This window comes from Diplotaxodon limnothrissa, linkage group LG5 (assembly GCF_057381915.1).
Source record: "Diplotaxodon limnothrissa isolate DT_005_m linkage group LG5, D_limnothrissa_male_GT1.1, whole genome shotgun sequence".
Classification (NCBI taxonomy): domain Eukaryota; kingdom Metazoa; phylum Chordata; class Actinopteri; order Cichliformes; family Cichlidae; genus Diplotaxodon; species Diplotaxodon limnothrissa.
The window spans coordinates 41,724,441-41,739,154 of record NC_140600.1 but is presented as its reverse complement, the minus strand read 5'-3'; the positions used below and the strand labels follow the sequence as shown (position 1 = coordinate 41,739,154).

General features: G+C 46.3%; 1 protein-coding gene across 1 annotated transcript; it reads right to left on the bottom strand.

Annotated features, from left to right (window-relative positions):
* Nucleotides 1–2,939: 2,939 nt before the first annotated feature.
* On the bottom strand, nt 2,940–3,710 carry LOC146632920 (achaete-scute homolog 5-like). Its single transcript, XM_085353633.1, has one exon. It carries the CDS (start codon nt 3,708–3,710, stop codon nt 3,162–3,164), a length of 549 nt encoding a protein of 182 aa, XP_085209759.1. The 3' UTR covers nt 2,940–3,161.
* Between the last annotated feature and the right edge of the window lie 11,004 nt (nt 3,711–14,714).

The following is a 14,714-nucleotide window of genomic DNA, read 5'->3' as shown; positions in this document are numbered from 1 at the left end:
AGAAGGCTGGATGGTAAACCGTTCAGATGATGCTTTTTTAAATGCCACAGATTCTTCCTTTAACCAGAGGTGGCAGTAGTCCACACGTTTGTCACTACAGAGAAGAAGAAATGCTATGGTTCATGTTCTCTACTAAACTAAAGTGGAAGAAGTACAGGCTCTGAAAACAACATTCTTACGCAAGAGTACAAAGTTTACTTCAGCTCTAATTCTAATGACGCTCAGCTTGAACCTTCGTTACGTGGAACACAAACAGCGAAGAAGAAAGACTTTAAAACTCGGCCTGTTTGTGTTTCCCTGCCACCACAGCTGAACACAGGTACAGTCAAGGGTTCAACTGGGATTGATCAGGTGGGGAAGGTCAGGTGTAGCGGCTCAGCGTGGGTAAAAGGGGACCAGGATTTCTGTTCAGGCTGTGATCAGCTGACCTGCTGCTGCTGCTCTTCATGGACTTGCTGGACTTTTCTTCCTGTTCAAAGGGACGTTTTCCCTTCCCACTTTCGCCAAGTGCTTGGTCATAGGTGGTCATGCGATTGTTGGGCTTTCTCTGTATTAGGGTCTTTACCTTACGATATAAAGGAGCTTGTGGAGACCGCTGTTGTGATTTACATGACTCAGGTCAACAACATGTGAGCTGATGAGCCGTCACAGCTGACTCCAACCCTGCACACGTGCACTTCAGCTAGTCAGTATGTGCTGCCCTCGATGTCACCTCACACCCCAGCACAGTGACGTTTTGCTGATGTATATGACGGCAGACACAGGTGTTACACACTATGTAGCTTGTGTTTGATTACTATGTTGCTTAGAGCCGCTTTGCCTACACCTCTCTCCCGGTAGCACACACAGAGGGAACCAGTAGCGTTAATGGAGCTCTCATCGACAAAATGTCAGTGCGACGTTGATTATCAGCGCTTCATTGGAGGTTTCCTCTTTGACTAGCGATGCATCAGATAGCAGGAGTATAGTTTTCCTATTGAAATGTCTTGACCAAAGCTTAACAATAGCCTCAGGCAGACCTTGTTAATCGAGGCAACATCTAAGCCAGTCTGCAGTTGTTTCTCGCTCATATTGCAAGAAACAACTCCCAAGCCAGGTTTGAATCATGTATATTTTAAGGTATGCTTGGGTGCCTAGCTGGAACCTCCCCCATGCTAACCAATCCTATCTCGCATTGTGCATGCCATGAGTCCATCTTAAACCCAGAGGTATCGACAAAAAAACAGAAGAGTTGCCAGTCGCTATCCAGTTACACTACTCGCCTCAAATGATCAAGTGCGCCTCAAATGATCTCCAAGCTACTCAGAGCTTCCCGTGTGCGTCACAGAGCGAGAAAAAGCGTTGGAGAAGCAGAGGTAAACGACGTTGTCCTAATCTCTTGCCAACAAGCATGCTACATCAGCACTACCAAACCCCTCTCTGTGTGGGTCGTGCAGAGAGCGGTAGAACGTAGGCAAAGCATACCTAAGCGATGGAGGAATTACCTCTTCATAGTGAGCAAACATATGCCTCTGCTATGTAGGAGCTACCACCACTGATACAGTGCATAGAGGCTAAGTCGGCAATACCTCACTACACTGTGTTGGATGGGACGGAGACGGAGGGTGCTATCTGTGACTGACCATGAACCTCACAGCTGCTCTGCACCCGTCCTTACTTCTATCTAACCCAGGGCTGGGGAACCTGCAGGTTTTAGATCTCACCCTGGGTCAACACACCTGAAACAATTGATGAGTTCATTCCCAGGCCTCTGGAGAACTTCGAGACATGTTGAGGAGGTCATTTAACCATTTAAATCAGCTGTGTTGGATCAAGGACACATCTAAAACCTGCAGGACACCGGCCCTCGAGACCCGGAGTTCCCCACCCCTGATCTAACCGCTCTTCTTCTCCTTTCCTCTTTCTTACATTTTTCTTCATTTGTGAGTGAACTTCTCTCTCATGATGGGAAATAAAGCGTCTGGACCTTTAGCTAGCAGACTCACTGTGTGACAAGCTGCACACAAAGAGTTTGTGTGTTTGCTGAACTCTTAGAAATGCTGCATGTGAAATTACCAGACACTTGAAAAACATTACTGCCTTTATGCTCGCTGCTCTTCTGTAGTAGTTGAAGTCTGCACCATAAACACTCTTGTGGATCATTCTGGCCCACTTTAACTTCTGAGTTTAGCGATATAATTGATGCATATACGATACACCAAAAGGGTTGTCTTTAAGCGCTATTGTTTCGGAATCTGGAAGAATCTGGAAGAATAAACTTCCTCCAGATGTCTTTAACTGAACGTAACAAGCCTGTTTGACAGATTAACCAATAAAAAGTTCAGATATTTCTGCTAAAACGTGGGGAGTAAAAGTAAAAAGTTGTCAGAAAAATAAATATTCAAAGTAGAGATACCTGAAAATTGTATTCCTGCTGCACCTTGAAGTACTGTAATGTAGTACTTATACTTTGTTACGATGTTCCTCCTGTAAATCTACACTTTGCTTTTTATCCACGTCAGAAAAATGAAGTTGTTTTAAACTCTGATTAAACAGTGCATGATGTTTCCAAGGTCATCTGCATCCACATCTCTGTTACCATAAAGTTCTCACCCATCCACAATACAGTGAAATGATGCCGGCTCAAATCCTTTCCCTCCATGCTCAAACTGGGACCCATGTGACCCTTAGCAAGTCACGTGACGATGGGGCGGGTCAACAACGCTCATGACCATAAGGCGTTCAGTGGATGAACATCTTCACAAAGAAGACTTCCTGCTGCCTTCGTTCAGAACACGGATGGATGCCAGACTCCGTTTTGGTAACGATGTGGATAACGTGTGCGGGATACTCAAGGGAGAAACGAATCGTGCTCCTCGTGTTCTGGTGGTGATGGACGGATTGTGGTGACCACGTTCCTGCTTCTGCTGCACCTTCAAACAAAAGGGTTGTTGATAAACTCGATGCCAGGTTCAGACTGCACGGCATCCACCTGACTGATGGAGGCCTCTGTAACGCTGTGTGACTCCCACTCTCCTCCTGGCTCCTCCTTCTTGATGTCGTCACACAGGTGAAGAACAGCGGCATGTAATCTGTCTCTTCAATCAGCTGATGCGAGAAGCGTCCTGCAGTCTGAACCCGGCAGTGGAAAGAGTACTTCAGTGTGACCTTATGGTGGTTGTTTAGCAGGTGAAGGTCTCCGTCTCAGCGCTGCAGTCTAGGCCCAGAGACGAGGTGCTGGGCGATACCCCTCCACTGTGCCTGGTGTCCTCCAGCTCCACTAGGCCCTGCAGATATTTGATGTACCTAATGGCGGCCCGCAGCGTCTCCACCTTGCTTAGGCGCTTGTCGGCACTCTGACCTGGCAGGTGGTCTCTCAGCTTGGCGTAACCCTGGTTGACACACTTCACCCTCTGACGCTCCCGCTCATTTCGTTTCTGGATGAATGCCGGCTCAAATGGACACTCGTAGACGCTGAAGTGTCCGTGGTGGTGAAAGGGGGTCAGATAGGGCAGGATCCCAGGGCCAGGGCCCCTCAGAGGACCTCTGTAGAGGCCAAGGCCGGTAGGGTCCATGCTGGACGGGTAGAGGAGGAAGGGGACGGAGTTGGAGAGAGAGTCTGAGTGCTGCGAGATGCTGTGATCCTCAGAGAGTCCAGCAGGCGGAGACACGCCGAAGCTCAGGTTCGAAGATCGTTGTTCGATGAACGAAGGAGAGAAGGCAGAGCTCATCGTGCAACCTGGCTGAGCAGTACCTGATCCGAACTCCCAGCTGGATCAACAACAGTCTTCAAAGACCACCTCAAAGACAGTCGATCACCAGCACGCAGAGATCTGGGGAGACGCATAAAGACAAATTCAGCTTTAATCCTGAATCTTCCAACCTGAAAAGCCACACAGGTGAGTTATCTTCCTGCTGACTGACACTGCAGTTCCTCTACCATCCAGCAGAGGGTCCAGCAGTGAGTCAATCCCCATAGACTTGCATTTTAAAATGTCCAACGTTATAGCAGAAACAAACATGTTTGCAGCCTGAAACAAAAACCGTTTTGGTCTTGATGGATAATTTCATGCCGTATTAAACTTTTGTTACAGAATAAAAATAAGAGGAAGAGTTCACTATATGTTAATGACACCGTTTTATATCCTGGAGACGACTTTAACGATTCCTCTGGAGTTAATATCACGAGTCAAAGGAAAATAATACAAGTGTATGGGGAAGAATGGTTTTCTAACATACCTGGAATATGGCTTAAAATTTGCATTATTAGGGGTGTGGCCTCTTTGACTCACCTGTGTGGGTCGAACTGTGATTGGTCAAAATTAATAATGAGAAATTTGAACCTGATATTTTGAACAATATATAGGAAGTCTTGGGAAAAAAAGGATGAAAATCACATGTTCTGATTTCTGAGGACTTCTCAGATCTCAGAGGCTGAAAGGAAAAATATTTCTGACGTTCTGGATCATCAGGATTAAATTAGATATGATATGAGGAGGAGTTTGGACATAAAAACACCACGTGTGCAGTTTATCGATCTTTCAGATGTGCTCATTCATAACTTTTAGACTAAATCATGAACCTGGAGATACTTAGATACTCAAATCTGTGTTCTGCTCTGTGGGAAGAACATCTAAATCTAACACAAATCTGTTGTGTGTTGACCTTGTTTTATGATGGACTTCATGGTCACGTTGAACTTGAGCTGATGATCAAAGCCTGAGTATAAGGTATTTGTATGACTGCACATCTGGAGCAACAGCAGCTTTGTTCTTTGTGTAATTTTTGTCCTGAAATGAGGTGTTAAACACATGAGACGATCTGATGGATCAGAATCATTGAACTTCAGGTAAACTCAGGAAGGTTTTTCAGTCTTACTTAAAAAATAATTCTTCTTGCTTTTTGCTTGGTTTGGTTTTTCAAAGCCTGCTTTGGATCTAAAATAATCAAAGTCTGGAGACCACGCCCGACGGAGCCGGTCTAATCCAGAGCTGAACTCCAGCACGGAGACAGCTACTTGTTATGTTTAAAATAGTTTCCAGAGCAAGTTTACCTGTTTAAGATTTTCTTTGTAGTTTGAATTAATGTCACAGTTAAACTGGGCATCTTTAAAAGTTCAGAGCAGGTTTAAACTCTGCATCCAGGGGAACAAAAGCACCAAAACCTTCACGAAGAGTCTGCGTACGTGAACAAAGTGATGAAAAACAGGTTTTCTCCGTATTTTAAATACGTAAATTAACTTCAAGGTTTTTTTTAGTCTACATGTTGTACAAAATATTTTTTACATTCATCTTTAGTTTTAGTTTTTATTCTGACAGCAACACGAAGAACCGCTGCGCCCACGTTTAGTCCCAGTCAGTGAACGCAGCACCAGATCAGCTCACACACACACTCACTGGTTTCCAGTAACACTCTGACACCCTTTCTGGGAGGAAATGTGAGAACTTTCCTCTTAAAACTGAGATTTCTTCCAAAAAATAAAAAGTGAAAGACAATTAAAAACAAAACAGTGGAGACTACAGCTGCACACATTACAAACAGCATCATTTAAACTGCACAGTGTGTGTGTGTGTGTGTGTGTGTGTGTGTGTGTGTGTGTGTGTGTGTGTGTGTGTGTGTGTGTGTGTGTGTGTGTGTGTGTGAATGCATGATGTGATTAGTCGTGTCTTCATCTCACCTTCAGGTGCAGCTGCGCTCCTTCCTCCTCGAGCTTCACAGGAACACTGAGTGCACGATGAAAAGCTGATACTTTACCTGCTTCTGCCTACTGAAGCCCCGCCCCCTACAGGTGTGTACAGGGTCATCAGGTAAGAGAAACTGTAGAAAACCAGCGAGCTGCGTCTAGCTTCACCTTGAGCCGATTAACTCGCAGCTCTGAGGTCGGATTAAGGTGAAACCGAACGTCGCACACTTCCTGTGTGGAAAATGTTGAATTTATCATCTTTCTCTTTTTTGGGGGGGGGATTCACTCAGGTGACGCAGGTTAAATCTGCTCGCCGCCGTCTCTTCTTTCTCTCTGGCTGAGAAACATCAAAGACAGAAATGAGTGTTTGCAGTTTCCTCTTCCTAAATCCTGCACTTCCAGATGAAAGGCGTCAGCGACACACGCCCTTCCTGTCATCACACATCTCATCACACAGCACACGCTGATGACTGTTTACACGCACACACACACACCTGTAACCTGAGCTGCTGTCTGAGAGTTTCCTGAGCCTGTGTTCACCTTCACATGAACGTCTCTGATTGTTCATCACACAGAGACCTGTTACCTGTGAGCCGTCAGACTCACCTGAGACGTCTGTGTTCGTCCGAGTTTGGCCACGACTGGAGAGCAGAAGTTTCTGACTCGATGATCTGACGGTTCCAGATCTGAAGGATCTGCGAGCACAATCAGCTCGATAAGTTCTCTGGTGAAGAAAGCAACTGTCTGAGGAGACACTGAGCGTCCTGTGTGAAAGCAGAGAAGACAACAGTGTCCCACGAATGAAGAAGCCATGAACGTGACCGACAGGTTTGAACCTTAAACTACAGCTGAGGCAGAAATCTCTCAGAATAAAGATCATGAGCTTTACTAAAATACAGTTTTATTTACAAGGCACCAAAAAGACTGACCGGGAGAGTCTGTGCCAGGGTGCTGGAAAGACGAGTTTGTCTTTTAGCCAAACCTCGGATACCGAAGGAACAATGCGGTTTTCGTCGCGGTCGTAGAACACTGGATCAGCTCTTTAACCTCTCGAGGAGTTTGCCCAAGCAATCTACATGTGTTCTGTGGACTTGGAGAAGGCATTCGACCGCATCCCTCTGAGTGTCCTGTGGGAGGCGCTCTGGCAGTATGGGGTGTTTGGCCCATTGCTACGGGCCATTTGATCCTCATACAACCGTTGCAAGAGCTCGGTCTGCAGAGCCGGCAGTTCAATTCAATTCCACCACTTAGCATCAGCTTTCACCAGGGTGGGGAATCTCATCTCTGCTTTTTGCAGATGATGTGGTTCTTTTGGCTTCGTGAGGTGATGCTGGAACGGTTCGCAGCCGAGTGTGAAGCGGTGGGATTGAGAATCAGCACCTCCAAATCTGAGGCCATGGTCCTGAGCTGGAAAAGGGTGGAGTGCCCACTCTGGGTCAGGGACGAGTTCCTGCCCCAATTGGAGGAGTTTAAGTATCTCGGGGATCTTTTTCACGAGTGACGGGAGAAGGGAGCGGGAGATCGACAGACGGACTGGTGCTGCAGCTGCAGTGATGCGGACGCTGCACCAGTCCGTCGTGGTGAAGAGGGAGCTGAGTGTAAAAGCAAAGCTCTCAGGTCCCTACCCTCACCTACGGTCGCAAGCTGTGGGTAGTGACCGAAAGAAGGAGATCGTGGACACAAGCGGTGGCTGGAGATAGGATGAAAACCTGAAGAAAGGAATCGCCTAAATGTTTGGGAAAGTCATTCCAGATCTTTTCTGCTTCATCTGTTCCAGAAACAGTTGGGTGTTTTTTTTCAACATATATTTATTGAGCAGTTCACATGTTTGTATGACAATGGAAATTACAGTATCAGATAGTCGCTCTGTTTTTTACATTAACATCACATAACAAAACATTACATAATATGGTACCATACCCTCCCACACACCCACAGTCCCAGCTGTGCAGCTCGTTTGTCAGAATAAGAAGCCAAAAAACTATAACTGCTGGTTAGAGCTGCAGACATGTAGGGACGGTCTGTCACAAAGAGTATATCGTAGATCCAGACTTAATGTATTTGCCAGCTCATTAAGCCAGAGCTGTAAGGGGGATGCATCTCTCTTCTTCCAGTGAGTGAGAAGTTTCTTTGCAATAATAATACAGTAAGCTATAACACGTCGCTTTGCACGGTCTATTCCCACAGTATCATCAAAGATGCCCAGAATAACTGTTAGTGGATCAGGGCTCAACTGCACATGAAGAACTGGAGCATTTTTTTAACCTTGGGACAAAAAATGAAATGTGGCTTAGGGAGCATTTCTCACACAGAGGAGACACCTCAGGGTGTATTTTATTTAACCTTTCTCTTGAAAAGCTTTAACCTGAATCAAGCAGTGTCTTGCATTATGGATATTCTGCAAATAGTTTCCCATCCAGCAAGGAGATGGGACGATAAGAACCAGCATCCTCAGCATTCCTACTTTCTTATAAAGGACAGTTATAATCTCCTCTGTAAAGGTGGGAGGAGGACTTTATCTACTAGAGCTTCAGGAAATGTTTTATGCAGGTATGGGCACAAAAACCTCACTAAAATTCACTGGCGATGCCATCTGGTCCAGCAGCCTCATTGATTTTACTTGAAGCAGTCGCCTTCTTGATTTCTTCTATTGTTAGTTCTGTTGTTCTGTTGTGAGTTTAAGTGTGCGAGTTCATCCTCCCCTAGGTTTGCAGAAGTGCTGCTATCCAAGAACTTTTTCATAGAGTCACAATCCATATTTTGTGTCGTGTATAAATTTGATAGAATTGGACATATTGATAATGTCTCTGAGGTCCGTTGAAGCCTCACCTGCATCATTGTTCTTGTTTCCCAAGTTGTCTTGTTAGTATTTTATATGGTTTGTCACCAAGCTCAAAGTATTTCTGCTTGGTGTACAAAAAAGCTTCACTGACTTTTGCTGAGAGTAGATCATTATCAGAATCAGAATCAGAATCAGAATGGGTTTATTGCCAGATGTTGAGGTTTACAACATTAGGAAATTGCTGCGGTGCTTCAGTGCAGACAATAAGAATTAAAGTGCTATGTAGAAAGAAAGATATGTGCATGAGATATACATGAGATATATACATGAGAATAAGAATTATGAGTGCTACGTAGAAAGATATATACATGAGTGCAGGTGGTGATCAGTGCCAGACATGAAATGATGCAGTGACACAGCGTAGGGTCATGTGTTAGTGGCGGGGACAGTCATGTGGTTATTGTTCATGTGTCCAACAGCAGAGGGGAAGAAACTGTTCTTGTGGCGAGAGGTTCTGGTGCGAATGGACCGGAGCCTCCTGCCTGAGGGGAGCAGGTCAAACAGACTGTGTCCAGGGTGAGAAGGGTCAGCTGAGATCCGGGCTGCACGCCGCAGTGTCCTGGAGGTGTACAGGTCCTGCAGAGATGGGAGTCTGCAGCCAATCACCTTCTCAGCAGAGCGCACAACACGCTGCAGTCTCTGTTTGTCCCTGATAGTGGCTCCAGCGTACCACACGGTGATGGAGGAGGTGAGGATGGACTCGATGATTGCAGTGTAGAACTGCATCATCGTCCGTGTTGGCAGGTTGAATTTCTTCAGCTGCCTCAGGAAGTACATCCTCTGCTGGGCTTTCTTGATGACGGAGGTGATGGTGGGCTCCCACTTCAGGTCCTGGGTGATGGTGGTACCCAGGAAGCGGAATGAGTCCACAGAGGTGATGGGGGTGTCAGTCAGGATGATGGGGGGGAGTGGGGCTGTGTGCTTCCTGAAGTCCACAATAATCTCCACTGTCTTCTGGGCATTCAGCACCAGGTTGTTGTGGCTGCACCAAGACACCAGACGTTCAACCTCCCTCCTGTAGGCAGACTCATCCCCGTCAGAGATGAGCCCAATGACGGTGGTGTCATCTGCGAACTTGATTAGCTTGACAGACTGGTGGGTGGAGGTGCAGCAGTTGGTGTACAGGGAGAAGAGCAGAGGAGAAAGAACACAGCCCTGAGGGGAGCCGGTGCTGATGGTCCGGGAGTCCGAGACATTCTTTCCCAGCCTCACGTGCTGCTTCCTGTCCGTTAGGAAGTCAGTGATCCACCGGCAGATGGGATCAGGCACATTCATCTGGGAAAGCTTGCCTCGGAGATGGTCTGGAAGGATGGTGTTGAAGGCAGAGCTGAAGTCCACAAACAGGATCCTGGCGTAGGTTCCTGGGGAGTCCAGATGCTGCAGGATGAAGTGTAGGGCCATGTTGATGGCGTCGTCTACAGACCTGTTGGCTCTATACCGGGCTGTGGTCGACTCCTTTGTCACGTGGTGTGAGCAGAATCATCTGCAGCTCAACGTGGCAAAGACCAAGGAACTGATCGTGGACTTCAGGAAGACCAGGAAACACTTGACCCCTGTTTCAATCCAGGGGGTCAGTGTTGACATTGTGGAGGACTATAAATACCTTGGAGTACACATTGACAATAAACTGGACTGGGCTAAAAACACCACAGCACTTTACAGGAAGGGCCAGAGTCGTCTCTATTTTTTGAGGCGACTGAGGTCCTTCAACATCTGCCAGAAAATGCTGAGGATTTTCTATGAGTCTGTTGTGGCCAGTGCGATCCTCTATGCTGTTGCATGCTGGGGGAGCAGGCGGATGCTGTCCAAGATAAAGACAATGTTGGATAACACCTCCCACCCACTCCATGACATGCTGGTCAGTCACAGGAGCTCGTTCAGTGAGAGACTGAGATTACCGAAAAGCACCACTGAACGACACAGGAAATCATTCCTGCCTGTGGCCATCTCCCTGTACAACGCATCCACTTAACACACTGTTTGCTGCTACAACTACACATGTTTCTTTTCCAACTATTTATTTATGAGTGACTTATGTATGTATGTATGTATATATATGTATATATTGTACTATTCTTAGTTAGTGTATTGTCTGTCTTGTCTTAATGTTGGTTTAAAATGGAGCACTGTAACAAAAAATAATTTCCCCCAGGGATCAATAAAGTATTCTGATTCTGATTCTGATATATGCAAACTGCAGGGGGTCCAGGAGGGGGGCCGTGAGGGTCTTGAGATGGGAGAGAACTAGGCGCTCAAATGACTTCATGACCACAGATGTCAGAGCCACGGGTCTGTAGTCATTTAGTCCAGTGATCCTAGGTTTCTTGGGGACAGGGATTATGGTGGAGGACTTGAAGCAGGCAGGCACATGACATGCCTGCAGTGAGGAGTTGAAGATGCCAGAAAACACTGGGGCCAGCTCGTTTGCACAGTGTCTGAGGGTGGCAGGAGACACGCCGTCTGGGCCGGGAGCTTTCCGAGCATTCAGACTCCTAAATCGCTTCCTCACATCTGCTTCATGAATATGAAGAGTTGTGGTCGGAGGAGGTGGTGTGAAATCCTCTTTTGTGTGGGGTGAGGAGGGGGGTGTTGCAGGTGAACAGTTTGAAGGTGGTGATGGCTCTATGGAGGGGGGAGAGGTGGGGGAATGAGTGTCCAAAGTGCCTCTATTGTTGGGGTCGTTGGAGGTGTGAAGGCTGCCTGATGGCTCGTCAAAACGGCAGTAGAAGTCGTTAAGGGTGTTGGCTAAGAGCAAGTCATCAGTGGAGTGGGGGGTTTTAGGCTTGTAGTTTGTAATATTCCTAAAACCTTTCCACACAGAGGCCGAGTCATTCTCTGAGATCTGCTGCTGCATCTTCTCAGAGTGCTGATGTTTGGCAATTATATTCATATTTATTCATATACAAAGTGTAGCAGGCTTAGTTTCCGAGTTTGCATCAAATACAGAGATCTGCGTTTCCAAATATTCATGAAAATCCTTCTCACCCAACAATAGAGGCTGAAGCCACCATGTTTGCTGCGGTCTAGTTGCATTTTAAGGTTAATGTGGCAGGGAAGTGATCCAAGATGACAATATTGTGAGAATTTGTGTCAATGACATATGGCGTTGATTTGGCATCCAAAAGACAGTAGTCAGCTCTACTGTATGAATTATGCCTGGTTGAAAAGAAAGAGCAATCCCTACCAGTGGGGTTTGCAGTTCTCCAAACATCGGACACATTTGAATTTTCAATAACGGTGTTAAGAAATGCACTGGAGTTGTTCCTGACCTGCTTAGTTAAAGAAGGTAGGGGTCCAACACACAGTTAAATTCCCCACCAATGACAAGGTTTGTTTGGGACGTGTCTGGGACAAGTGCCGTGAAGAAAGATGGACCGTCCACATTCAGGGCGTATACATTCAGTAGAGTGAGAGGAAAACAGCTCGACCACAATCGCATCTGTTTTTATGGTACCTCTAGTTTCCTCGTCCTAATCAATCTCTCTCTCTCTCTCACACACACACACACACACACACACGCACACACGCACGCACGCGCACACACACACACACACACGCACGCACACGCGCACACACACACACACGCACGCACGCACGCGCACGCGCACACAGCTAAGTCACAAATAAAACAGGTGTGTGTCACATCAACGATGAAAAATTAAAGCTGCTGCACATGCAGAGACGTGATGAAGATTTCACCAGACCTCTATCAGCTGCTCTATTATTACGGCGTGCACACACACACACACACACACACACACACACATACATCCCCTCTGATGAGCACTCCGGTTGAACTGAAGCCACTAAGCAAACACGAGTCCAGAAAACAGAGGATATTTCAAAAGTCCCTCCCATCTCCTTTTCCTACGGCGAGCTGGGATCCAAACAAGCGTACACTGTCTCCTCGTAGTGTGACCTCAGGTATCCGCTGTGCTGGAACTACAACGTGCATAAGGTGAACAGCAAAATGAAACACATTTTGTAGTTGAACAGCTGCTGTGACATACTATAAACGTATCAGCTGAGGTGGCAACGTACAGAGATTCTGTAAGTACACATTCTGATATTTGTTGTAAATGAGCCACGACAGACCAGACGACCTTTTTATGCTTTTCAGCATAATTTTCACTTTTATTTACGGTTCACATGTTCGGCTGCAGCTCTACAGACCGACACATGCACCGCAACAACAACAACAACAATCAGGACCTTTTATGTCGGCGAGGCGTGATCGCAGATGCCGTGCAGGTGCATCTGCCTCCCCTGCACCAGCACCGCAGACCACGCCCGCCACGCTTGTGTTAAAAAACACTGCAGTAAAAACTGATTCAACTGTTTTAGTCAACTAAAAGTGAAAAAGCAAATTTACTCTGAAATGTACTCAAAGTAAGAAAGTAAAAAGTATCTCCTTGAAGAGTCCACCCTCATTTACATGCACGGGTAAAAAGACCTTCTGCTATGTTAATATAACACAAAAGTAATATTAGTGTGGATCTGTTATTTCACACACAAACTAACCTGTTTTCATGCAACATTTGAACAACACAACGTTAGTATACTTGTGCGTTTTGCAGGACGTTTCACAATACAAAAATACAGAATTTATCAAAATCCATCACCAACAGATGCAGTATGTCATTACAAATTATGACACTGCATGTAATCTTTAATCTGCAGTTCATCTTTTCTTACACCTTTCTCCATCTCTGAGTGAAATAAGCAGCTGGACCTTTATCAGTAACACACTGTGACACAAACTGCACATAAGCAGTTTGTGTGTTTGCTGAAGCTTCGCCTCGTCCACCCCAGCTGTGAAACTCAGAAACCAGTCTTGTTATCATCTATCGTCCACCTGGGCCTTACACAGAGTTTCTGTCTGATTTCTCAGACCTTTTATCTGATTTAGTTCTGAGCTCAGATAAAATAATTATTGTGGGTGATTTTAACATCCATGTAGATGCTAAAAATGACAGCCTCAACATGGCATTTAATCTGTTATTAGACTCAATTGGCTTCTCTCAAATCCATGGTGGTGTTATGGCCGGGAGGCCGGACCAGGAGAATGAACTAAATGCAGACACAGATGGAGGCACTGGTTATACATGAGAGGTTTTTTTACAGACTGTGATATATTTAGAATATCAACCATGGACTGTGAACTGGAGCATAAACGGAGAGCTATGAGGCAGTTTTAAAGTACCAGGTATATGTAATTATTTTGCTATTAGAGACCTGAAGTGTTCGTTCCCAACCATGTGGCTCAAGTTTTAGCTCCGTTGTGGTCTCTAATGAACTATTGTAGTATTTTCCTCACTCTCTGGGCTGCTATCCTTTCCCCAGGCTGCGGTTCATCCCAATAGCAGACGAAGCTGCGCGCTATTCAATGTTCCCCACTGCCATGTCCACAGAAAAGCCACATTTCTGCAGCTCGAGTAAAGGCCTGAGGACAGAAGCGATTCACGGTTAAGGAGGTTTGAAATATATTATAAGAAAGAGTTGTCTTCCTTTCTCTCTACAGACCGAATATTAGAATGTTGTTTCCTGTTGAGTGGGACTCCAGGTCCGTCAGCTTTGACCGTAGAACTTCATGCTGCTCCAGGCAAGTAGTTAATGCCTCAATAGCCTCTGCCGACAATTCCTCCATTCCACTTCAGCTACATGGTCAGACAAGCTCAGCATGTCTCTCACAAGCGTATTGAGTTTGGAGTTGATCTTGTGACCCAGGTGGTGAATTTCTTATCTTAATCGGTCATTCTCCTTTTTCGGATCTGTTTATAATTCATTACTGGCCTCGTTATATCTGTTGACTTACTGGTTCCTCCAGTGCTCTGTTGCTCTGTACTTTGTCATTGTCACGGTCCGGTGTGTGGGAATGGAAAGAGAGGACCAAAACAAAGGATGAATGGGGCGGAGTCTGAAACAAGTGTTCAGGAGGGCAGCCACGTGGTCAGCAGCATCACTACAGCTTATCTGGGAGGCCAGCAGCAGTGCCAGCGACGATCCACTGTAGACCAGTTGAGGTTGCCGGTGGTGCAGCTTGGCGCAGACCTCTGGCTTAGACAGAGCAGGACCAGCAGGTGCAGAAACCTACGCTGGGCTGTGCATGGATCACAGCAGGCTCAGGTGGCTCTAGCTGGGGGTGCGCGTAGCTTGCAGCAAGCACTGGATGCTGCAGATGGAGCTCAGGTTGAGGACTGGGTCTTCCGT

Bases quoted from the DNA above. Each gene is read 5' to 3' on its own strand.
- LOC146632920 (XM_085353633.1), bottom strand. From the start codon at position 3,710: ATGAGCTCTGCCTTCTCTCCTTCGTTCATCGAACAACGATCTTCGAAC.